The 27,200-nt window shown below is 32.7% G+C and overlaps 1 protein-coding gene across 2 annotated transcripts in view; it reads right to left on the bottom strand.

Moving 5' to 3' along the window:
* Nucleotides 1-27,200, bottom strand: part of LOC146532854 (uncharacterized) — a 232,568-nt gene that overhangs the window by 25,706 nt on the left and 179,662 nt on the right. For both annotated transcript variants that reach the window (XM_085196714.1, XM_085196715.1), the window contains 4 exons: nucleotides 20,278-20,411; nucleotides 9,515-9,676; nucleotides 8,340-8,459; nucleotides 5,046-5,223 (listed from right to left, as the gene is read on the bottom strand). In XM_085196714.1, coding sequence (XP_085052840.1) covers nucleotides 5,046-5,223; nucleotides 8,340-8,459; nucleotides 9,515-9,676; nucleotides 20,278-20,411 — 594 coding nt within the window. The remainder of the gene's footprint in view (nucleotides 1-5,045; nucleotides 5,224-8,339; nucleotides 8,460-9,514; nucleotides 9,677-20,277; nucleotides 20,412-27,200) is intronic.

The raw sequence follows: 27,200 nt of genomic DNA, 5'->3' as shown, positions 1-27,200 counted from the left end.
CTGAAATGTCTATTTGTGGGTTTTTATGGATTATGCTGGGATAGAAAATTAGAGATTTGAGAATAAGAAGGGACAGAAATATTTTTTTAGCTTCACGAAGGAACCTGGTGAAGAACGTGGTGGAAAAAAACGTGGTGTACAGACGGACCAATCTCTGATTTCCGTTCTTTTCAAATTCGAGACACTTATGTTGCTGTTTCTGTTTAATAAAGTAAATGAGAATCACTGTCGTCAGTCAAAGTAATTATTTAAATATATTAAAAAACAATAGCATCACGATAATTATATACAAAACTACTTGGAAACTGACGAAATAATTAGGTGAAATGGTTAAAACTAGCAGTGAAACACCTGAATTCGAGACACTACGTATTGATTAGCGGAGCTCAACGCCGTACTTTACCCATCCATGGCGTGATAATGAAAATAATTATTTCCCCTAAATGGGATCAAACCCACAACTACCTTCACTGACAAACATTGTCTCTTTTATATATAACTATCACAACAAATATTTCTTTACCATTCCTCCCTATATCTTGTCAATACCTGTAATGACGTATACGATAAGGCGACAGAGCACGTGATCCAGTCACGCAACCTCATATTTGCAGTAGCAATGCTGAACAAACATCAATATATTGTATACTACATATACTATAGTATACTACAAATACTATAGTATACTACATATAGTATAGTATAGTAAACATTACCTTTGTTCAGTCGGCCGGAACGTTCACAGTATAAGCAGTGTTAGGAGGTAGTAGCGGCAAATGTTTGAGTGATTGCTTGCATATATGACGGTCGGTGTAAACCTTTCCACGCTGGCTACGAGAATTGGTGGATCTATGAATAGTATTAACTCATTTTGAATAGTAGTTTGTATCGTTAAATTGATTTTGTATACGTTTTATTTACTAAATGTGTATGTTTTCATTCATTGTGGCAGTACAGCATGTGATTTTTAACGGGAAGGTTGTGAATTCGATTCCCACTTAGGGAGTGAATTATTTTTATTCCCTCGCTCTGGCGAAAAGACAATGTAACGCGTTGAATTCCGTCAGTCAATACGCAATGTCTTGCGAATTCTTATCTAGGATTAAAATGAATCTTAATCCTAGATTCTCTTTACCTACCTTTCCAAATGCGAGATACATCGTGAAGCTAAAAAAATGTTTTTCTTTTTCGCATCCTCAAAATATAAATAACCATTTTCTCGCGTATCGATCAAACCCACAACTGGCGCGTGTATGCACGATGACGTCATAAATACGTGTTCATAAAACATTTATATAAAGAACACATTGACACCTATAAACGTAAAATACCTATATCTCTCAATATATAAAACTGGACTTAGAAGTCGAAATTTCGTTAGGTTGGGGAATGTAGGGGAGGATTTAGAAAGGATTTCTAAACGGGTTTTTTTTTATATTATGTCTTATAATCCACGTAAAAAAATTTGACGACAACGTCGTTTATTATAATTTATATCAAACATTTGCCCATAGACTAGACTACAGAAAAGTCCAGCTATCATAGTCGTTAACATCAAAAGATTAATTTTCTTGTAAACAGTTTTTTGTAGTATAATCCCAATAACGTGATAGGAACTATTTTCATATATTTATTTAGTTGGCAAGAAGCAGTCGTAGCAAAGTTCCCTCACGTAAAATTGCAGTGCCAGTCAGTTGCAGTAAATATTTGAATTGTAGAACGGGATTGGTTTACTTTCTACGTATTCAGAGGTAGTGTTTACATCGAAATATAAAAATTCTCCAAGATTTGAGAGTCAGACGATTTCCTTGCTTAAACTTTGGGATGATTCTTAGAGTGCAGTTCTTCAATATTTTCTTTTAGGAATGAAGTGCTTAGATGTTAGAAATAGATGTTATTTGTCTCCATTCAACTGCCATTAGGAAATGTAGTGAGAAATTAGTAATAACCGACTTATTACTAATTTCTCACTACATTCTTCAAATGTGTAGTGAATCTCCTCGTTAAGAACACTTAATTTGAAGTTTATTTAAACTATTATCAAGAAAGCATCAACATAGCTTGGATTTGTTATCAAAAATTAAAACCTACAATAATTATTTTAGTGTCGTTTTATTCTGTAGTGCTGTGTTGTTTAATGGTACCCCGTTATGCAATACACAGTCTTAGAATCGAATGAATTAGTAGTTAGCATAGGTACTCAAGTCAGTATTTTTAAAAAACTAAAAAGACATTCGAAATGGCTTAATTCTTAAATCAAAAGGAATTAGAAATTAGAAAAAACGTAATTGATTTACTATTTTCTCAAAACTATTAAGTGTATTTATTTAAAATTCTCAATAGATGTTCTAGAAATCCAATTAATTTGCTATACACTCCGTTTCGAAAAGTGGTTCATGATTCTAATTCTGTTTAACTTTTTTATAAGTATAAAAAATTGTATATGTTATAATAAACGTTTAAATATTTTAACGTTGCTTGATAAGAAAGCATGACTTAGTGGTCAGAGCATTTGGACGATTTCCAAGACACACGTGTTCGGGTCCTGCTACGATATTTTTTTAAAGGTTTTCCAAATAGAAAATGTTTAAATTTAATAGAAATTATCCATACCTATATTATAAATTCGAAAGTAACTCTGTCTGTCTGTCTGTCTGTCTGTCTTTTACGCAATCAGGGCCAAACCGCTAATTTAATTGTGATAAAATACTCATATAGAGATACTTGAGGGTCTCGGGATGAACATAGGATACTTTTTTTTCTCATATTTGTAATATTTTTGATGTATACCAATATATTAAAATACTTACTAATTTGACATGCAATTTATTCCGCCATGTTAATAACAACCGTCGCTATGCGACCGTTGCTAAGCGACGATTTGCAAAGTTTGTTGTTAGAAAACGTCACCCAAAATGAGCTTGGTTAACGCATCTCTCTATTGAAAGCTGAACATAATTGCATAAATATATTTTATAAATATTCGTATAGTTCAAGCGAGCGTAGCCGCGTTCGGGTCCACTAGTAATTTTATAAATACAAAAAAAACCTTTTGAATAAGCTTAATAAACTAGCGTGTCCATACATTTACTGAGCCGTAAGTGATATATAAAAGCTTCTGACACATTTATTCGTGATTAATGTTGAATTTCATTTTAAACACGGCGACGAAATTACTGCTTTAAATTACATTTCCAATATAATTTCATACATCTCGAACTGCTCTACGGATTTCATTTCTGGACATAATTTATGACGTTAACGTAATGCTGGATTCTGTTTGTAGTACTTGTTACTTATTTTATAATACTAATAGAGTGAAATCCAATTTAACTTTGATTTGATGTTTAATTATATTGTCTAAGCACGTTTGGAGTTTTTATAACTTTAATAGTATTAAAATAAATATTTTATTTGTAGTTCAATAATTTGAAGCTACGACACGACAGGTTATAAGTTCAATTCTCACTTGAAGAATTGAAATATTTAATGTTTTCAATTCCTTGCTCTAGTATTAAAGCAAAGCGAGGCATTGTACGGTAAAAGACGACGAAAAGTGGGGAACGGAAGTGTCTTAATGGGAACGGAGTATCATAACACTAGGTTCTCAAGTTCCCTCAGTCTACCTTACTATATGCGTGATACAGTGTGAACCTAAAATTACTTTAGTTTAATTTCGATATAAGAAGTATCAAATCATGCAAAACGTATATCATGTCATGAAAATATATAACATGAGTTTCCCAAGTGGTCTTGGGTTCCAATATCCTCCTATATTGTATATCTTTTACTAGCTTATATTTTATATACGAGTACCTAGAGTCTGCATGACAATAAGTAACTTTGATTGTAAACCTTTTATTGTAAATCACAGAATTGATTTATTCCTTTTTGAATTTTCTTTTTATTATTTTGTTACTTTGTCATATACGTACAACATAATATATTTATACTTCGTTATTTATACTTATATAAATATATATTTCTTTTATTAGCTTTTTTTTTTTATTTTTTTTATGGAAAAAGGACAAGGCAAACGAGCGTTCGGGTCACCTGATGATGATCACCGCCACCCACGACCCCGTGCAGCACCAGAGGAGCTATAGCTTCACTCTGTTTTTTGCATGTAGCAGGGTAGGTCAAGGTAACCTGGGAACCTAGTACTAAGACACTCTCTTCCCATTAAGACAGTTCCGCGTCCCACTTGCTGCTGAATTCTCCAGGCATTGTTCGTTGAGTGGCAGATGTCAACACCCCGCTTTTACTTTGTTACTGGACCGAGGAAATGAACATATTAAATAATTCATTCCCTCGAATGAGAATCCACAACCGTCGCAATTACAGTCGCACATTGTACGCCTGCGCCATTACTGCCCCAATATACGTATTATTTTATGTATTATTATTCAAAAATTTTGTCTTTTATTATAAACAATTTGTTAATGGACGCCGTTATAATTAAGTGGGGACATGTACTGTTTTCAATTGTGATGAGTTCAAATTTCAGTTCTGGAAAAACTATGTTTCTAAGGGTCACGTAAACGATTCTTCTAACTCTACAGCTTTATAAAATAACTAGCGGACCCGGACGCGGCTACGCCTGCTTGAAATATAAGAATATAATTTCTATAGAAATATAATTTCAATCTAGATAAAATGCTAAAAGTGAAGTTTATTTTCATAAGGATGAATATCAAAATGACGCGGTAACGAACGCGGTCGCGTAGCGACGACGGTTGTTATTAACATGGCAGAATAAATTACATGTCAAATTAGAAAGTATTTTAATTTATTAGTATATATGTGTAATGTAATGTTATATAGCCTATAGCACTTCTGAAGAATGCAGCTTTCATACAAAACAAAAACAATGTAAATCGGACCAGTAGATCCAGAGATCTTAGCGTTCAAACAAACAAACAAACAAACAAACAAACAAACTCTTCCGCTTTATTATATTAGTATAGAGTATAGAAGTATAGATTTGAATAGATAGAAAAGTAAAAATATTAATTTAAAACTAATATTATTATATTAAAACTCACCTGAAGATCGATCCCTAGTACCAAGCACTGAAGCTATTTGTGGACGTTCTTCGTTTATAACCAGCTCTGCTTGTTCACTGTATACAGAGTGTACAGTGGAGATGCAGGTTAGTCTCAGCTGGCCGCGCTCGAAGCTATCTGGACGCACCATGAAGGAAAGCTGGCTGATGGATGCCACCTGTTGATTATTTTCTATTGAGCTTAAATACAAAATGGAGTGTCCTAACACCAGGTTCCCTCTTACACTCAGGTTCCCTCTGTCTACCTTGCTATGTGTGAGATACAGTGTGAACCTAAAAAAATAAACTTATGTATGCAGCGATTGATTGTAAGTGTCACTTAGGAAAATATTATTATCTTTCATTTCCCTGCTCTAGCAAGACAAAGCGCAACGCGCATTCGCATTCCTGCATCGAGGCAGAAAGCGTAGAACTGAACACTTATTTCTTTCTGTCTACTATATAAAAAATGTGATATATATATATACAGGGTGTCCCAGGAGTCAATGATAAAACGAAACCAGATGATAGACCGAGTCGTGACAGTTATGAGAAAAATATAAAAAAAAATCTTTGTCATGTATTTTTCATATTATATTGATTTTAAAAAATATCGGAAAAACCGACACCCTGTGATGATTTTTCAAGTCCTAGGACTACAAATATTACTCTTTTTTCATTTTTTTTTCTGTAATGTAATCATGAGTAACCCTTCTGTGAATTACAGTTTAAGATTGAAACATACCTGCATCGGTTTTCCATAAAATGGCGTGTTTTTGCCAAACATTAAATTCAAAATATTTAGTACACCCATCTTCAACCGACTGTATTATAAAAAAAATGTACTACACTGTTTTTGCAAGTAACTTTAAAAGTTGGCGCATTTAATCTGGATCCCGAAATGGTACGACACTTGCTGAATTACTTCTTTGTTGACGAGAGAAAAATCGAAATACACGATAATCGGGATGACTTTCAGCGTTTTGGTATTTTTTCCGATACATTCTAGCTGCGGCATTTGCGTTACATAACCATTCTCCATGAATGAAATGCATATTGGCAATGTGTCAAAGACCCAGTATATGGCCTGCGAGAGCTCGGACTCGAGCACTATCCTTATAAGTCCTGGACCAGCCCCTAAGTTGGAAAAGTTCAGGTAAGTTGGATCCGTCATGCACGAGTCTGGAGGCATCGATCATAATCTCCTTGACAGGATAAGAGTTTGGACGGTACCTGCGATCACAGACCACACCAGTGACCTCCCGCCACTTAGCCCAGGCAACGCTTATCCGACTTAGGGGCTGGCCCAGGACTTATAAGGATAGTGGTCGAGTCCGGGCTCTCGCAAGCCATATACTCGGTCTTTGACACATTGCCAATATGCATTTCATTCATGGAGAATGGTTATGTAATGCTAATGCTGCATCTAGAATGTATCGGAAAAGATACCAAAACGTTGAACGTCATCCCGATTATCGTGTACTTCGATTTTTCTCTCTTCAACAAAGAAGTAATCCAGCAAGTGTCGTACCATTTCGGAATCCAGATTAAATGCGCCAACTTTTAAAGTTACTTGCAAAAACAGTGTAGTACATTTTTTTTATAATACAGTCAGTCGGTTGAAGATGGGTGTACTAAATATTTTGAATTTAATGTTTGGCAAAAACACGCCATTTTATGGAAAACCGATGCAGGTATGTTTCAATCTTAAACTGTAATTCACAGAAGGGTTACTCATGATTACATTACAGAAAAAAAATGAAAAAAGAGTAATATTTGTAGTCCTAGGACTTGAAAAATCATCACAGGGTGTCGGTTTTTCCGATATTTTTTAAAATCAATATAATATGAAAAATACATGACAAAGATTTTTTTTTATATTTTTCTCATAACTGTCACGACTCGGTCTATCATCTGGTTTCGTTTTATCGTTGACTCCTGGGACACCCTGTATAACATTTAGTTTTCTACAGCTTTACGTAGTATCCGACACATATCAGGGCAGGGTAGGCGGAGGGAACCTCACCGAGGGAGCTGAACTTACAACCGTCGCGTTGACAGTCGCACGATTGTGCCCCTGCGCCACGACGGTCTCTTAATTACTTTCATTAATAAATATCCATTGCTGACCTGACATCATAACTACAAAGACATCATAAATTTTTGATACCACCACATATCCATAAGTCAAAAGTGGTTAAGTAAAATTCTATCGTATATCTTTTAGTGACAGAAAGTGGAGAATTTACATTTACATATCTGTTTCACAAAATACTGGAGCGTTCAATTTTGTTCGATATTTCAAATACAAATATTAGAATGCTGTTTGTTGTTTTAAACTTTGAGAAGTTAGGATAAGTTAGATCAGTCCAGTGGTTTCAATAACTTGAATATCCAATTTACATGAGTTACTCAAGTATTAGTAGTTTTGGGTCTCAGCGTTTCGGCAAAAGCATTTATCAATTTACTAGATGCATACATAATGTATACGTAAACCGGTTTGAACAAACATCTTTATCTATATATTAGATTTATATTATTACTAGCAAGGCCGGGATATATCTATATATATAAAAGGACTTGTCCTCACTGACTGAGGTAAGACGCACGCACAGCCGTAACCGCTATGCGTAGAAACGTGAAATTTGGACAGATGCTTACTTTCGTAATCTGGACATCCACTAAGAAGGGATTTTGAAAAGTTCTAATCCTAAAGGGTTGAAATAGGGGTTGAAAGTTTGTATGGAAAAAAAATTAAATCTGCACCGATTTTTATAAAATTGTAAATTCAGACTCTTCAAAATATATAATTGTACACGTGTTTCACGGTTTTTTAGAATTTACCTCCTAAGGGTGCCAATAAGGGGTTGAAAGTTTGTATGGAAAAAACGTTAAGTCGCCACCGATTTTTATAAAATTAGAAATTTAGACTCTTCAAAATATATCATTGAACACATGTTTCGTGGTTTATTTTAATTCATCCCCATAGGGATGTAAATATGGGGTTGAAAGTTTGTATGGAAAAATCTTTAAATCGCCACCGATTCTAATAAAAATTTTAATACAGGCTCTTAAAAATATTTCAGTGAACATGTGTTTCGTGGTTTCTTAGAATTCATCCCTAAGGGTGCAAATAAGCAGACGAAGCTGCGCGCGCCCCTTAGTATATAAATAAAGTCCCGCTGAGTTTCTTCCGACGGATTTTCTTCGGTCTGAGGCATTAACTTTAGTGAATTTATGGTATGGTAAAGTAGATATATGAAGAACTGAATTTTATAAGTTTCCTTGCCACTACCTTTTTAGAAGTCTGCACTGTGGGAGTGGGATCAGTTGCATCTTCGTCCAAACCAGCATCTTGCACATTGCGTGATGTGGGAAACATCACTGTATCTTGACTTGGAAGAATCTCTCCATCCTAAAAAAATATTAAATATTAAAAAATATTAATGAACTTTCGAATGGGGATCGAACATGCAACTATCGTATTTACAGTCCGACGCTGTCCGACTGTGACACGATGGTCTCTATATACCTATTCCTATCAAAGCAATCATTGAAATCATTGAATAAATAGAAAAAAAACATGAAATCATACATATCAAAAGATATCTTCAAAGCCATCGAAATTTTATGAGCACTCATCTTTCAGCAACAATAAGAACATTATCCGCGAAAATGAATATGTTCAGAGAGCGAAATGATGGAGGGCGAAAACATCGTTTGTTAGCGTTCCACCATTAATCACTGTCCCGAACCAATTAGAGTATAATAATTGTTCTATCAAAATCTCGAATCACAGAATATTGCTAAACATGAATCGAATTAGTTATGCGGATCCCCCAAATTACTTTCCCCTGGTGTTTGTTTTCGAAAAATTTCAATGGCGCCGCAATTGATTGATGTGTACTTTAGATTATGCTGTACACTGTGTTTCCTTTTACTGGAAATTTCTGATCAACTTAATTAATGAACTGGATTTTTTGACGTTGAAAAGAAAACAGTTCAGGCTGGTTATTACCTTGTGTGTGTTTAACACGTATTTTGTATAACAAATAATTATTATTTGCAGCTTACTCATTTTATATTTACTTATCTATGGGCTTTTAAGCACTCTTTATCGCTATGATTTTGTTGTCAAATGTCTTTTATTTTTTATTATTGTTTTAATTTCTATTTTAATATTGTTTTAAAGCATCCTACGTTCAAAATAAAAATTGGAAAATAAATTGTACACTATTCCTATAATACTCAAATATTTCAAAGTGTTACTGACATTACTTCAAATATAACAATTTCGACAAACGAGAGAAAATACACAAAAGAACTAGAGGCATATCCAAATAAAAAACACTACATCCAAACAAAGGATCACAATTCAAAAATGTCAAAACTAAAAAAAATAGCTTCAAAACAAATAGTCCAAACGTACCAACTACGATTTATAACAAAAATATCGCTTCGCCTTTTTACCTGCACTGTATCTACAAAGGGCCCGAAAGCTTTCCATGGACTGAAAATGATATTGCTGTTCTCATCGCCCGGGGCTGTTGTACTGCGACTTAGTTGTGGTAGATCAATAGATATCGCGGGGCTCGGCAGGATCCGCTGCTGTATTATTGGTTTGCCTTGGATCTGTGGAGAATTATATTGTAATGGTTACTTGGTTGAATTGATATTAGTATAATAGATATGTGTTACAGTTTAGTTTTACAATGTAGATATATTCGAGAACAAAGCATTTATAAACAAAACAAAATATATGTATGAAATAAAAAATATCGTTTATTTTACAAAATAAAATACAAGGTTTTCTTAAAAATATTATTAGACAAAACGAAAAAATCAGGCCAGTAGTGGCGTAGGGGCACAAAGTGTGTTGAGCCTCCAGAATTATTCCCAGGCAGAAAATGGGGAACGGAGTGTCTTAACACTTGGCTCCCTCTGCTTACCTGCTGTATGCGGGATACAGCAAGACACTAAAAAAAATTACCAATATTATTTTTCAAGATTTCCGATTTTCTCACAAAATGTTATACCTACTAACATTTTTAGAGTGTTATCCCATAGGAGATCATTAGGAAAGAAAGTACTTTTTTAGAGAACATCTAAATTTTAATGAAGCGGAAGCCCATGTCTCTTTGCTTCAAGCGTGTAAGAATTTCGACATAGCTTGATAGAAACATATGCCTTACTGGTCAGAGCGATCGAGCTGTTTCCAAGAGGCACAGGTTCAAATCTCGCTACGGTAATTTTTTTTTACGTTTTCTGAAAAAGTATCTACACAGACACATTCTTATCGGAAACATCTAAGCCTGTTAAGCTGCAAATCAAAGTGCGGACAAATAATATATGAGGATGTTACAAATTCCATTACAGTTAAGACTCTGGGGACATGGGACGAATCGTATTTTTATTTTATAAGTCGGTTAGTACATATATGTAGGTTGTGTGAGCTATCGGAAACGAGACTACTGTTTCAATGCTTTTAGCGTGTTCCTGTATTGTATTGTAGACGGTATTTTCTTCAGTTAAGTAGATTTTTTTATAATTAAAATGTATTGTTAGAAATAATGCTGATTGAACTCGTCGTGGCGCGGTGGCTCAGCTTCTGACTGTAAAAGCGATGGTTGCGAGTTCGGATCACAATTAATTATTTTAATTTGCTTAGAAGGCAAAGGGTGGTGTTAAGTTCCGCCATTCAACATTCAATGTCTCGAAAATTCGGCGTAAAGTGGGGAAAGGAGTGTCTCAATACATTCATTCCTCGGGTTGGTTACACAGATAGTTTTAGATATGATATACAGATGAAATTATAGTAAAAAACAAAAACCTACAGTTTTTAAACTTTCAATTTACCTATCAACATAATATTTTTAAAATTTATGTACATACATAAATATGCCGATAATGCAAGTCCGTTTATAAATAACCACCGTACCAAGTTTAGGTGGAAACGATAGCAGGACGTCGTTTGATCGAGTGCTGTCATCGCTCATGGGGTCGGAGAAAATCGGTTTATAGGAGTAAAGTGCGATAGATATCTGTGAGTATAATAATAACCTCCGTACTCTTTCTCAAGTAATTTTCTAAATTGAGTGGTAAATGAGATGGCCATAAACTATATTGTTATTGGATCCTATCGGAAATTGAAATGGTATGTTTTTGGATTTAGAACATTTGGTAAAGCAATGATATAAAGATTTCATGCTACCTTGAGAGATATTCTTGGATATTTTTCTCATACAACAATTAAAGAGTGTCTTCACACTAGATTCCCTCTTCCCTGCGGTGCCTCTTCTGTATGTAGGATATAGAGTGAAATTAAAAAAAATCAGGTAAGTGCGATCAAACTCGTCATCCGAGGCTTCCGTACCAATTTCAGAATTGTAGTTTAACGAGTAGTACAACATATTATAAAAGTCTAAGTAAAGTTTGGGCATATGCATTCATGAAATGAACTACAAATATAACTAACTTTGTTCGTTTTTTTTTCTATAAAATATCTACCTTTTCCCATTTCAACTTTTCGGAATTTTTCCTTTATTTGTGTCGTAAGTTTTCACTTTGTGCTAACTTGTTTAGAATCATTAACAATTGCATTAAAAGAATGCAAGCTTTTATTTTTTTTAAGAATGAGTGAAGTCAAATAAATAAAAAAATATATAAAAGCAGCTGTACCTACACTACGTTCCGTATAGCAGGATGGGCAGAAAGTAAACTTGTGTTAAGAACCCTGTACCACACTTTTCGAAACATTTCGTTGAATCACGTAACACAACACCGCTTTACGTCTTATATGAAATTCAGAAAAGATATAAAATTGTTGTGAATGATCGTTCAATTTGTAATATTATTTCACACACACAGAAATACATACACAGAATCCACGTTCTGAATATGAAAAAAATCTCCCTATTTCTTAGTGATAAGTGACGTGACGTGACGTGTTGGGCCGCCGCGGCAGATGTCAACAGTTAGTGACAGGTAATCACTGTCATATTACTTTAAATGTAACATTTCCTTTGCTTTCGAGGTTATTTTGCGTTATGTAATATTAAATTATCTGTGCTACACATATTTAGGTCTTTTTAAGTAAAAAAGTGAAGCAAGATGAGACTTGGGGTGGGAATACCTTTGCAATTTATCAGTTGAAAATATATTTCTATTCTTTCTAAAATATATATATATGTAATAAATTACTCTTCTCATATAATACAATTAATTTTATTTTATTTTGATAGTTATTCAATAACTTTATGTCACTCTCTAGTAAAGCCTCCTTTTTAAGATAAATTATAAGGTGCAATTTAATTGAAGATAATTATAATTGAATAAGTTTACCTAAAAAATATTTCTTATTCTCATAGTCAACAGGCTTAAAGGTAGAATGGATGATAAATAACATTAATCTTCCACTTAATTTACATAAAACGCCCAAACCCCAAATCCTTGCAAAACGTATCTTAATTCTCTAGAATATTCAAAGAGAACAAATACTAAAATCACCGCATTCACCAGAAAATTAAATGAACATTTTTATTTGAACCAAAAAATTTTAACGTTACTGCACTCCAATCGTCCTGAATATATTACAAGGACGTTACCAAGGTTAATGACGGCGGAACAGAAAAGAATAAAATGGGATTAGCTACACAAAGAGCTACGGACGCGACTTGAATAAATTTCTCATGCATGACTTTTTACCTCCACGCCGTCAGGGACCGCGCGCAGAATTATAACTGGAAACTATGGAAAAAATATACGATTTTTTTTCGCAGTTAGCCATGGATTGTGAAGATTTACGCGTCCATCTTCTAAATTGGACACAAAAATGGATTATATTTTTGTTCTTTTTGTGTGTTGAGTTTTGTTGTTTTTTTTTAATTTGAATATAGCAGTGACATACTGAATATATATAGTAATATATTGTAATCCTTTTTTCCATGAAAGATATTAGAAAATATTAACAAAAAATAGCTTTAATTAAATATTTCAATAAAAAATATTCAAGAAAAAAAGCAATATCTAAATTTCCAGTGCAAAAATATGCTTATAATGTAGTCAAGTCAACAGACGAGCCTAATACCAGGACCAAATAGAATAAAAAAGCTCTTAAAGACACTCTCTACACGTAAAGACAGACTACCGTCACACATCCAGGAGTTACGACGCACGATATCGTTCTCACCCCGTATAACCATATATCCATTATTAAATATACTTCACTCGACTTTGTCTTCGCACTGCCTCATTTATATGCTGCCAATGGAATATATATGACATTGCAAAGTGGCCTAAATCTTAAATTGCCAAAAAATGCGACAAATACCCGAATGAAATAATAAACACCTTATAATAAGTATAAAATTATTATAAGATGATTATTATTTCATTCAAGTATAATAAATATTAAATAGATAGATATAGTTTATTTTTCATGAAAATATAAGTTGGACCCTTTTGGTAGCCAGCTCATGTGACGATATTAAGCAAATGTCGAATCTGCCTAAGCAGACTATTAAGTGCAGATATCCTAATTGAATTCTCGTACTTGCTAAGCGGCAATAAAATTGTGAGAGGAAGTCATAAGGAGATTTATATATATGAAGTATTAGATACGGGGTATTATAGATGACATAGTATAGTGGGTTCGAATATAAAATTATTTAAATGTTCTATGATCAAAGTAGTTTTCTTGATTTATGTTTTAATATTAGTAAACTTAATTTATTGGTTTATCTCAGACTTTTGCTTGTCGTCTGGCTGTAAAGGTGAGGTTGATGGTTGTGGATTCGACTCCCGCTTGAGGGAATGAATTATTTTTATTTCTCCGCTCTATCAGACGTTGATTTCCGTCACTCTAGGTTTTCTCTATTTACACTGCTATGTATAGGGGAAAAGGCGTAGAACTGCAAAAATATCTATTATTTAGTAAGTTAGCTGTTTCTAAGGTTTCCTTTTTTGAAGGGATTTAAAACACCCTAGTTTATTACGTAGATTTGATGAGTCATGTGAAATATTATATGGGATTTATAATATTTTATGTAACTTTATACATTTTATAAACAAGTAAAACTTAATCCCTATTTCCACCCCCTAACAAAGCATTGCATTGAAAATACAATACTACTACACTTACTACTACCATCTATTTAATATAGAATTTCTTATTATTTTATATATCAATAAAATTTAATTAATATTAAGAACTAGAAAATAAATTCATATTAATTCTATATTCTATTCTTGTAGTTTGTTTACGTGATTAATTAAGGAAAATGAAAAATTATACATCTCAATAGTTATTATATAGTGCAAAAGTAATAACTACATTAGTATTTCTCCCTAGCACCTGAAAAACTTTCTTATCATTAAATAGCACCCTTTTACAAACTTTGCCTCACAAATAAAAGTTACCCTCACAGCTTTACCCTGTTTCATTGTTTTGCTAACAAATTGTTCTTATTTGAAACATATATCTTTTATCTAAGTATTTCACTTGGTAAAGTTATTCACTAAGAATTATATCGAAAGTACTTTTTAAAAAACACTTAGGTGCTTCGATTTATAAGGAAAAAAATCGTTACTTAAATAATATTATAAGGCTGTAGATAATAGAAATTAGAATTCATATTTCTACAACAACTATATAAAAAATGAAAAAAAATGTCCGTTTGAAAAAATGCGTAATAACTAAAATCTATTTATGCGTACGTGATACAGCAGAGGACGTGTCTAACTGAAATTGTTTAATATAAATTAATTTTTAACAAAAACAAAAACCGACTTCTAACAACGAACTAAAAAGTGAAAAATAATTATACAAAGATTTTATAATTTTGAAGTCGGTGTCAAACTAATGCTACAACACCCTTACTATAATATCTAATTACTAAGCCTGTTTGTTTTACTTGGCACCGACTTCAAAATTATAAAATCTTTATATAATTATTTTTCACTTTTTAGTTCGTTGTTAGAAGTCGGTTTTTGTTTTTGTTAAAAATTAATTTATTTTACGATTTTCAGTGATGGGTAGATCTTAAAATGATGCTTCTTGAACGAGTGGTGATGGTGGTGGTAGTGGTTGTCAACGAGTGGTTGTGATTGTTCTATGTAAAACTTCATTTAATTAGCTATTATTTTTGTGCAAAGTTACATTTTGGTATATTGACAAAAACATACATAAAAAAAATAATTTATTTTACGATTTTTAGTGATGGGTAGATCTTAAAATGATGCTTCTTGAACGAGTGGTGATGGTGGTGGTAGTGGTTGTCAACGAGTGGTTGTGATTGTTCTATGTAAAACTTCATTTAATTAGGTATTCTCTTTGTGCAAAGTTACATTTTGGTATATTGACAAGAACATATATAAAAAGTATTCGGGTAAATTCGGAATCTCCCTTTTTTGAAGTTGGTTGAAAATGAGAACATCCTCTTTTTTGAGATTGGTTGAAAAGAAATGCAACGATCAGGAATCTCATTTCTGACATCAATTTAAAAAGTTTTTGCTTGTAACTATTACAGTATAATCAATTTTTTACCAAAAAAAACAAACTTTCTCAATTTTCTCCGGATTCCATAATCGAAACCTAACCAAACTTTCACAAAATTATCCTTGAAGTGTATCCTTTCAAATAAAAAAAGAATCATCAAAATCGGTTGGCGCGACATTGAGTTATTCGGCTATTAGTCGCGCACATGCCTAATGCAAATTTAAGACTTATGTGATTTTCTCATGGATACCATTGTCAGACATGGACCAAAAAAAAATGGGACCATTCGGGAAGCTATACCTTTCAAACAAAAAAAAAATATCAAAATCGGTTCACCCAGTTAAAAGTTATGAGGTAACAAACATAAAAAAAAAAAATAAAAAAAAATACAGTCGAATTGATAACCTCCTTTTCTTACAGAAGTCGGTTAAAAATAAGCGGTTTCGCACATGCCTATTAATAATAATAACAGTGATGATAAAGTTCATTTTGAAAATTATATAAATCTTTCAATTATCTACATACTAGTGGCGAAGAGAACCTGTATACTCGTACTTAGGTATATCCCGATTCCCACAGGCTAATATTTTCCAAATCTTAATAAATAAATTAATATTAAACAGCAGTTAATAATTAAATATGAAAAGAGTAATACAGATAAATTAAGGCCAATCGTGGCGTAGGGGCACGAGCCTGTAAACGCGTCAGATTGGGAGTTCGATTCTTCGCTCTATTGTCAAGGCAAACTCCGGCGTTAAGTTCCGCTACTCAACACGCTATGCCTACAGAATTTGGCGAAAAGTGGGGAGCGGAGTGTCTTAACATTAGGCTCCCTGTGCTTGAATCTGACATTATTCTTTTTTGTGAAATGTTGAAATTTCTTTACAAGTTAAGGAAAATTGGAGGCTTACAGCAGGCAATTGTACTTACAGTATTTACAGCAAAAAATCTACAATCCATCTTAAATTGGAATTAATACTTTATACTGATTTCCATTATTTTTGTGCATTTTAAAATCGAAATGATTCATTACTTATGGCATCGCTATGAAACCTCGCATATTTGGACGGCGTAAAGGGACTAACTTAATTATTATCAGTTAGTGTGGGATGAAAATAAATTTCACTTTGTTAAATTTTACTATACCCTAACCGACTGTTCAGACCTTCCAACCCTCGTATATTGTGATAAAGCCCATGAGTAAGCCTTGTCCCATATCTCTTAGTTGTTTGTGGCAGTTTATTTATTAACTGGTCTTAGCTGCGGTGATTCTCACGTATTCTACATTCGATATGTATTAATTTGTGTTGTACAGTCAAATATGAATTTGATATCGTTTATAGATTTTGAAGTAATGGAAGTTAATGTTGAGTAATCAGGTATAAGTTTTACTTAAATTGTTACTTGGAAATGTGTATTCATTGTCTCGTATCGCTGTTATAGTAACATAGTGTAAATAATATGGAATTATATTTCTTATTTAGCTTTATTTATCTTTACTTCACGTTGTATTCCGGTCCTAGACAGAGGGAACCTGGCAACCTAGTGTTATAACCTACCCGTTATTAGAACGAGGAAATTAAAATATGAATTATTTAATTCCCCTTAACGGGATTGAGTCCACTACTGTCGGGTCGGTCTCGTACGCATTTAATAACACTCTGTTCTTTATTAGACATTTTTTCCCCGCACCTTTAAAATTTTTATTTACACTTTAAAAAATGTAAATATAAATATATATATATATATAAATATATATATATATATATATATATATATATATATATATATAATATTTTATACGTGGGCAGCGAAAAATTTTTGCGTCATCTATCCTCACTAATAACAAATTAAGTAAAATAAATTTTAAATGTAATCATTTAGGCGTATCTGGCCGGCTACAATATTATGAAACACACGTCTATAACATACATCCTATTTGTGGGAATATAGTTCAGAAAATCCAATTTCACTCGGACTTTTGTCCCCTCAAATCAAGCAGTTTTGAACTGGCAAAGTATAATTGATTTGAGTATTCAACTCATTTATTTGATAAAGCTTGATCCTCGTAGTGTATAGCTAGGGCTTTAATAGATTTACTATGGTGTAGTGGCATAGAATTTGGGTGTAAGCGTGACGGTTGTGGATTTGATTCTCACTCGAGGTATGAGCTATTCTCATTTCCTCGCCATGATGCCGCAGAGACACAAGACATAATGCAGCGTTGAGTTTCGCAAATCAACACACAATAGGAAACTTAACACTAGGGTTTTCTCTGTCTATCGTGCTATATGCGGTATGCAGCGTGAAGCTAACAAAAAAGAAAAAAAATAAGAGTTATATTTAAAAATGTTTGTTCTATATTTTTTTCTATATCTGTAACAATAGATGAGGCTGAATGAGTTAGTAACGAAATTACCTGTAGATGTAAGTTATATAAGTTTTTTATGATTCGATTTTTTTCTGAAATAAAAAACGGTTATATATATTTTTTTAATTAAAACCAAACTAACATTTTTTGAAATATGACATTTATAAGAAATTTCATTCTTAAGATATGTAAAAAACAACATATAAAATTTAATTGCTTGTAATTATAAAGATGTGAATAAATTTAAATATCTCATGAAATATAAATGTTTCGTACATATATTCATGAGATTTTTGAAATTTCAAGACTAAGATACTAAACATTAAGACAATGTTAGCGAATACTACAAGAATCTAGGGCACACTACACCCAACGCGACGCAACCGCGTCGTCGTCTTAATATCGCGTAATGGAATCCTTTACCATTTCCATTGAGGGAACGAGCTGTTATCATTCAAAAATTAGGAAACGCATTGTCTTGCTTCACTATTAACAAAACACAAAAGATATCACAAAAATCTCTTATTTCTCCTACACATTCATCTATATATATAAAATCGAAAGGTCACTCACTCATCACGAAATCTCAGAAACTACAAGTGCTAGGAATCTCAAATTTTGCATAGGAGTTACTTATAGGACGTAGGTGCTCGCTAAGACGGGAATTTGCAATATTCGATTTCTAAGGGGTTGTTTTTGGGGTCGCAAGTTTGTATGAAACTTCGTTACTACAAATGCTAGGAGTCTCAAATTTTGCATAGACGTCACTAGGACGTAGTCATGGAGACAGAAATTAATAATAACATAGTTCACGCGGGTGCAACCGCGAGCGGGCCGCTAGTAAAATATAAAAAGCTTATAATTTACTGTATTCAAAGTCTTCATGCATGAAACGATATTCCAATAAACAATATTAACATACAAAACTTCACAAATAAAAACCAGTGAGCCGGTATAAATTGTACAATACAATTTTCACGGCAAAAGACGCACAATATTTGTTCAATTCAATTGAATTTACTCAACACGAATCGAGTATTGTGAAGAGATAGGAAGGCCTGGATTTCAGTCGATTCTTATAATAGTTTAAAACTGAACGCCTCGAGTGTTCCAGGTTTGTCTTTGAAGTGGTTTTAGTTGTTTGTTACAATCATATTTCTTAGTGGTTACAGCAACATAATTTTATATTTTAATATTTATTTATAAGCTTGTAATGTACAACTAGTGGCCGCCCACGACTTCTGTGGTTTTTATGACATTAATATTTTGAATTCTGTTTTTTTCCCAGTTAGCTTTTCACTTTATCACGTATATATATAAGGCACTTCGTATCCTACCTAATTTACACTTAGTTTTAGAAACATTGCATTTTGGGTGGCGTAAAACTACTAGAGCGAGGAAAAAAAAATAAAACAAATATCATTCACAATAAATATCAATCCCCACGATCGAACCCAGAATCATAGCAGGCAGAGTTTTCCTGGTCTAAAGGTCTTGCTTCAAATTGTGTTTACGAAGATTGAAATATTTTTATAAATAAAACATAAATTAATTAAGTAAAATTTTACCTTAAATGAGTTATCGGATATTTTAAGAAATATTAATTGTATTTAAATAGGCTTTCAGTGATTTAACAATGCTTCTCTCTTGGAAGCTTTTATACGTAATTTTATTTTTATACGCAATTTATACGTTATTTTGTTATGTTTATTTCACGCATTTAAACACAGTGATAAAACACTTCTTTTTCCATTATATGCAATGATTATTAATTAGTATCTTTTATACATTAAAAAACTATTTCAAAATGACATTTTGTTCATAAAAACCATACTAATGAGAAATGAATACGCCTCGATAAACGCCAACACGCTTCATTTATCACGAACGTCACATCGGACGTCAGGGTGCCGTGGAGATGACGTCAGCAACGCAACTTATTGAAAATTAGAGGACACTGAACTTTAAAACTATTTCAATAAAAATAAAATAATAATAATACATTATTCCTTATAGAATAATACAAATTTACATTAAAAATATACTTAAAATAGCTGGTAATCATAAAAAATATGGGATTTAATATGAAAAAATACAGTAAGAAAGAAATTAATATCAAATATCCCGGATATTTGTAAAAAAGTAACATCGCTGGGTTATCAAAATCTATAGGGTTCATTTTTATTTTTTTTACGCGAGTGAGAATTGTAATATAATTGACGTAATCTGTTTTTTACCAAATGTTTAATCAAATAAAGTCAGTATTAAAGAACTGTAAAAAGTACGAGTACTTACCTACGTACCACGTGGTTAAAAATGTAACCACTTAGTCCCTTAACTAATTAAATAGATAACCACGTTACTTACGTCTTTTCCATTTAGCAACCAGGTGAGATTGGCTGGCGGATCTGCAGGCGGAGAAGTGCACTGAGCTCGGAGGGAATCACCTGATGCGTACCAACCCTTCTCTGCTTTGATTTGAGGTTTCTCTGACGGCAGTTCTGTAAAGAAAGAAAATATTATAATAAAATGGTTCTATTCCTATACTCCTATTTACGGGAAACAGCATAAAAAAAACAAGATTAGACAAAGCATAAAGCCTATTCTATTTTTTGTTTAATTAAAAAGTTCCGATAATACTAGGTTTTTTCAGTCTCACATTATTTCCTTCATTTCTAGCAAATTTTTAAGACATTGTAGTTAAGTGGCGGAATAAAGCCAAGGGAACATCGTCATAGATATTTTAAATGAACTGAAAATCAAAAGAGTCAACTTGCACTTTTAACACTAAGTTAAAACCATATGTATATACAAAGTACATACTTCCCATTATATAAAGAGGTGTGGAGTGTTGAGGAATCTGACATTTGATATATTTTACAGGGCACCAGTTGAAAAGTTTTTTACACAAAAGTGTTGCATACACGCATAAATATTAATACTAGCATCGTACTCGCTCGAAATCTATGCAAGTTTTCTTTATTCAAATATATGTACTCGTAGCAGGAAATATTTTGACTCATTTTTTTTAAATTTTTCGAATGAAATAATCAAAAGATTTAGAAAATCCTTTCCTATTGTCCCTTCTATACTTCCTAAGGAGTTTACATGTAAAATTACAGCTTTATATGCAGAGTAATTTCAGCTGTGCTTTGTTTATTAGTTCCACAGCTATTAACGAAAGAGTAAACTCTTACCAATACTTTTAAATACTTATAGATTAAATCAGCTTATATAATTCAAACCAATTAGGTAATAACTTATATAAAGCCTCCTTTTAAATATATTTATTCTCACCACTTCCATCTACAACTCACTCTCAACTAAACTGGCAAACAAACGTGCCGTTAGAAAGGTCAAAGTATTTACCTCAAAGTACCCGCATGTGTGAAGATTTGTTATAATCCCCTCTAGGGATCCGAAGGTGTAGACTGTGGTAATTATGGAAATTGTACGTACTTTATCTAAGCACTGTCGAATTAAGTTCTTATAAGACCCTGAGGTTACCCCTCTTTATGATCTTGTGTTATATATATATATGAATTCATTTGATTTGATTCTATATATTTTTTTAATTTAATATTTTTTTGTATTATTTGACCATTTATTTGTAGTGCCAGTTTGTATTTAATTATTGTATTGGAATACAATAGGACTTGTACCAAATTGTTTGTTACGTCGTTGCAAAGTTATTACAAAATTATAGCGTTAAGTTCCTCCTAGACTATAAATGGATTTTTTATGAAAGATTTTTGACTAAAATACGTTATTCTATTATACATTAGTTTCCCACTACATAATTACACGGATTTCTGTAAGAAAACCCTCCGCTTATTCAAAATGCATCACAAATAGAAATTCTATATAGTGAAATTTGTTTTTCCTACATTTTCAATCCGCCTTAAGCCGTAATGTTTGCCCGAGTCCTGGCATGATGTGCTCGTTAACTCTGCTACGTAGTGTATTGACATTCTCAGTTCATTGGATCCGACGGCGACAGTGTTTCTTTATTTTTTAGATAAATCCTGTGCAAAATCGTTTGATTTTGTTTCGCTTCAAAGATTTAATTGAAGTGAAAACAGTTTGTACGACGAGTTAGATTTAATGTAATAAAAGAATAATAACAATTTGGAAATGTATTATAAATTTATTTCACAATAACAAAAGATTTTTAATATAATGGGATATTTCATAAAAATGGACCGACTATCGATTACTGAGTGACATGTCACTACATAGACTTGAGGCCGTCGTTAAATAAAAAAATGTCACTAGATCTGTTTCTTTCTGTTTATTATTATAACATTATATAATTTTTGTGTGCTAAATTTGGTAAAGGTGGACATATTATATTTGTATAGTTGTTGTATTCTCGGAATTTAAGAGTCGTTTTTAATTACTCCGGTTTAAACGTTTCATTTAAAATAACGGTTTTCGGGGAATTGGGGCTGTTACCGGAACTCTCAAAATAATATTTATCTATCAAGCCATCCATTAATATACAATCATAATCGATGCAGATTTAGTAGCAAAATTTCATATATTTGTGTTAATTTAAAAATATTTTAAACCTTGTAATCCAGACCTACTGTTTATTTTACAAGAGAAAAATAAAACTATTATCATAATATCTCAATTCTTACTTCAAAGCTGTGCCTTGAAGAATAATATATAATGTAGGAAACATTCGGGCACCCGCTATATTATATTTCATCCCAATTCAACAAGCGGCTTTGTGTAACAAAAGAAAACATTCCAAATAAAGTGGGTATTACAGGCCACCTTACGAAAAATGCGCGGACTTAGAAGAAGAAACAAAAAGATTCCGAACACAAAGTTTCGAGGTTTTTATAATATTATATTATTATAATCGTATTTCAGATTGTTTGAATTTAAATTCTTTATTCTACTAAAAGCGAAACACTGAGAAAGCTACGTTTTCATTTTGTATAAATTCAACCGGAGAACGGTCTTATATTAACAACGACAAAACTATGAGGTACTAGATAGCACTAGATACCTACAATTTGTACCTTTGAATTGAAATTGTTTGAACACAGTTAGAGTTAAGCTGAACAAGTTTGATTCGCTCTAATGTCACTAAAGGTAACGTGTATATAATTATTTTTGTGAATTATTCTGCATTTTTAAATTTGAATTTTAAAGCGAACTATCTAATAAAACGTCTTAATATTATAAAATTAAATAATTTGTTGGGCTGAACGTGCTAACCTCAGGAACTGGCTGGTCAGAGCTACTCCGCGTACTTGGAATGTGCCAAGTGTCATACAAAACGAGTGATTTTTGATAACTGAGGCGAAACCGTAGGTAAAAACTAGTAAAATTATATTGAAAGTTTCATCAAATTTTGACGAGCAATTATAAACTTACAAACACAATCACAAAAAAAAACTTGTACTTAAAATAGTATGTAAATTTAAAGCATGCACTGATTTCTTATTCTTTTGTTATACACAACCCAGAGCGGTCTATTTCGGTCTGTATTAAAACGTCCACGCTACTTGCTAAGCGATTCAGTTTATTTCTACTTTATTTTGCTTCTTCAGCTACAAGGTGTGGATGACGTCACAGGTGGCGCTCGAAAAGGCGACAGACTTTGTAATTCAAATCCTGAATACCTCAGAGGCATCCAAATATTTAAATGTGGTATATTAGATGGAAATATACCGCCTTAATATTCGAGAGCGACTTTTTTTACATTTTATACTGAAAAATCTCTAATTTGCATCTTTCGATGTTCATGCTAATTTGAGTATGTGATAGCGGTTTTACTGTGAACCAGATTTTCTTATTTATATAATTTTACGAGGTCATAGATATGCAGTGAGAACTGTCTCAAGCACTGGCTTGTCTTTATATGTGATGGTTAAATAATTGATCCCCAATCTTTGTGAATGATTATAGTCAATTATATGAGAAGTTAAAAATTATATTATATAATACAAATTATATAATTCAACGAGGCTGTCGTGGTGCACAGGCACAAGCGTGTGACTATAAACGCGACGGTCGTGAGTTCGAGGTCAGCTCGTGGCAATGAAATCATTAATATATTCATTTCTTTGGTCTGGTAATGAGGCAAAGCGCAGCGTTGAGTTTCGCCATTCAACACGCAATTACTCGAGGATTTGGCAGAAATTAGGTAACGGAAGTGTCTTAATGAGAAGAGAATACAGATATAGCGAATACTATGGCTCTACAGAATGACATTTTCGTAATCAGGTCGTAGACGTTTGGGAGTAACTAATATTTAATAGGGAATTAAATGGTTAATTGTGCATCATTAAGCAGTCGATCGTCATAGCTGGTCTAGAATCAACGATGGTCTGCACGATCAGAGCTGATCTAACCATAATGTTAATGGTAGATAGTATATAGCACAACATTGAAATAGACGATATTGCAAGGTTTAGTTTAGGTTGTGCTGTCCGCAAAATCCTCAACTAAAAAGCTTACTCGTGTTCATCTAGTAAAATATGTTTAGTGAAATTGATCATCCCACCTGAAAAATAATGAACATCTTTCATAAAACTTTTATGAATTAAGCTTAATAGGAATACAGATAAAATGTATATTTTATTAATAAATATATTACATTTTAAACAAAATGGTACTTAAACATTTGTGTATAAAATCCTTAAAGCCATTTTTCTCTGGAAAGCAAACGAGTAATATTAAGTAAAAACTGAAAAAGTATTTTAAATTATGGAATACTTCAATAATATTAATGTTTAACATGATGATATAATGACACAATTATCAGTTTATATTTAACCTTAAAAGAATATGTAATATTCATACATTGGATGTTCTACGATTTGAACAAATAAAAAGCTACATTAGGTTTTTTCCCTTAAATAGAAAGAAAGAAGAAAATGGAGTGACATATCACTATACATTGTTTTAGCTTATCACGTTACCTCTAGCAGGTATAAAATATAGTTGCTATCGTAACAATAGATTAGAAACTATTCCCATAAATAATCTCATTGAATTTGTTTACCTGTTTCAATAACCCTCAGAATGCCATCAAACTGTAGCCATAAAGTGTTCAGCATCCACTTCAGAATGCTGAAGTTTCTCACAAATGTGTTTTTCTCAGTATCTACAACTTTGATATTTCACCTACTTTAGATTCAAGGAAGGCTGCTGTAAAACGTCCGACGGATGCCAACTTAAGCCAATATTACCGAATCGCCGATCGGTTATCAAAACGGGTTATGGTCTTATCCCAATTCTTTTATACGGATTTATACGAGACTTATTATTGATTAAAACTCGAGGATTTGAAGATCGTGACTAAATTTCATTCTTTTCTAAGTTTTTTTTTCATTATTCATTATGTAATATGTGTGTAACGAAGCGCCAAACGTTACGGTAGATAAAAAAAGAAGAAAAAAGATTTTTTTTGTTATCAATATCAAATACATTTTTTGCTTACAATAAAATTTGCTTCGAATTTGAACTTATTTTCCCTTGGAAATAGTTTTTCGGATGAATGTTAAAAGCTTGAACGCACGTGTTAACATTTCATTGGATTATTTAAACTAAGCTGCTGCTGTCAATGTTTTGATAAATAATTGGTTCTTGTACAAGCAATAAAATGTATGCATGTTTTTTTACTATACAATTTATTTTACACGTAATTGCTAAACTTTTTACATGTCCCGGGAATCGTTAGGTGAATTTTCAAACAATTTTCAAACAAAAATAGATCAAAAAATTAGAAAAAAATTTTATTTGAACCCATTCCTCTCATTGTTGATTGATTTACTAATGCCATATCCACATAAAATTTTCTTTTCTTATTATTTTGAAATTTCTTCATTAATTTTAAATATTATATGAATAAAACATCTAAAGAGCTTGTTTCTCACATAAAACATAAACATGAAAGATTTCTACACAAATTATATCCTTATCGTCATACTTTTCAGAATATTAGCCATATTCCATTTGAGCGTGATTTATCGAAGCGATTGCCGAGCGTCCCGCTTAAGCGATTCCAGTTCGTCCCGCTTAAGCGGTCACCATAATCGATATTCCCTTCATTTTTATTGCGAGTCCGCAGGCGAGCCATGACGATTGAGATCGGACGCCGCGGTGCATTTTTGAGCCAATCCGATTTTTAAAAATGTATACGCTTTTATAGCTATGAATTATTTGATGGCTCGTAAATTCAATAGTAATGTATTGAATTGATTTTTATTTTCGGTTTGTGTAATGGTTTATGCTGATGTGATTTTATATTTTTATGTTAAGTATTTACATATATTATTATTATTGTTAATAATATGCTCCATATTATATTGAGGCCTTCGTGCGAGCGTGCAATTGTATACGCGACGGTTGTGGGTTCGATGTCTAGTCGGGGAAATGAAATATATCATATTTGACTTTCATCGCTCTAGCCAAGAGGCACAGCGCGGCGTTGAGTTCCGCCGCTCAACACACAATCCATCGAGAATTCGGCGGAAAGTGGGATAGGGAAGTGTCTTAATAGCAACGAAGTGTCCTAACACCAAGTTCCCAGGTATCCCGAGGCATAGGGTTAGCAGAGTAGGCAGAGGAAACCTAGCATTAGAACACTCCTTTCCCATTAAAATAGTTTCCCTACGTTCCGAATACTTGAGGCATTGTATGTTCAGTGCAAAACTCAACGCCGCGCTTTACCTCGTCACCAGAGCGAGGAAATTAAAATGTTAAATATATATTTTCCTCGATTAGGAATCGAACCCACAAGACTGGCCTCAAACATAACATATTTCAATATATATAATATTAAAACAGTAGTGTAATTCAAATCGCTCGCTCCGTTTCCTTAAGTGGCAAGTAAGGATATATCTCCACATTGAAGCAAAGATTAAGTGAATTGCTCGGGTCGACTAACTTATTGCTGTTTTCTGGCGCAATGTGGTTGTTACACGAACAGGAACGCTTGTTTTACGACGCCCCGACGCTGTATATCCGATAAACTGCATTTAAGATTGATGGTTATACCAGATAATATGAAGTTTCATCAATTTTTGAACGGTTTACATGTATTTTTCATATAAATAGTTGGTATTGTGGCAGTGCTTTTTTTGTGTTAATGATTATTAATTGTACTGTGAAATGGGTTTGGTGGAACTAAATTAAACACGTTCGAATAATATAAATAAAAATATATTAATAATTTTTGTATTTCATTGCCACCCAACACGCCTTGCCTGACAAATTTGCGCGTAAATTATAAACTACGGTCTTAAGAACTCTGCCTATCTCGCTAT

This window comes from Heliconius melpomene, chromosome 13 (assembly GCF_056956725.1).
Source record: "Heliconius melpomene rosina isolate 202511_hmr_F chromosome 13, ASM5695672v1, whole genome shotgun sequence".
In the NCBI taxonomy this organism is placed as follows: domain Eukaryota; kingdom Metazoa; phylum Arthropoda; class Insecta; order Lepidoptera; family Nymphalidae; genus Heliconius; species Heliconius melpomene.
The sequence above is the reverse complement of the archived record's forward strand: the minus strand, read 5'-3'. Positions and strand labels throughout refer to the sequence as shown.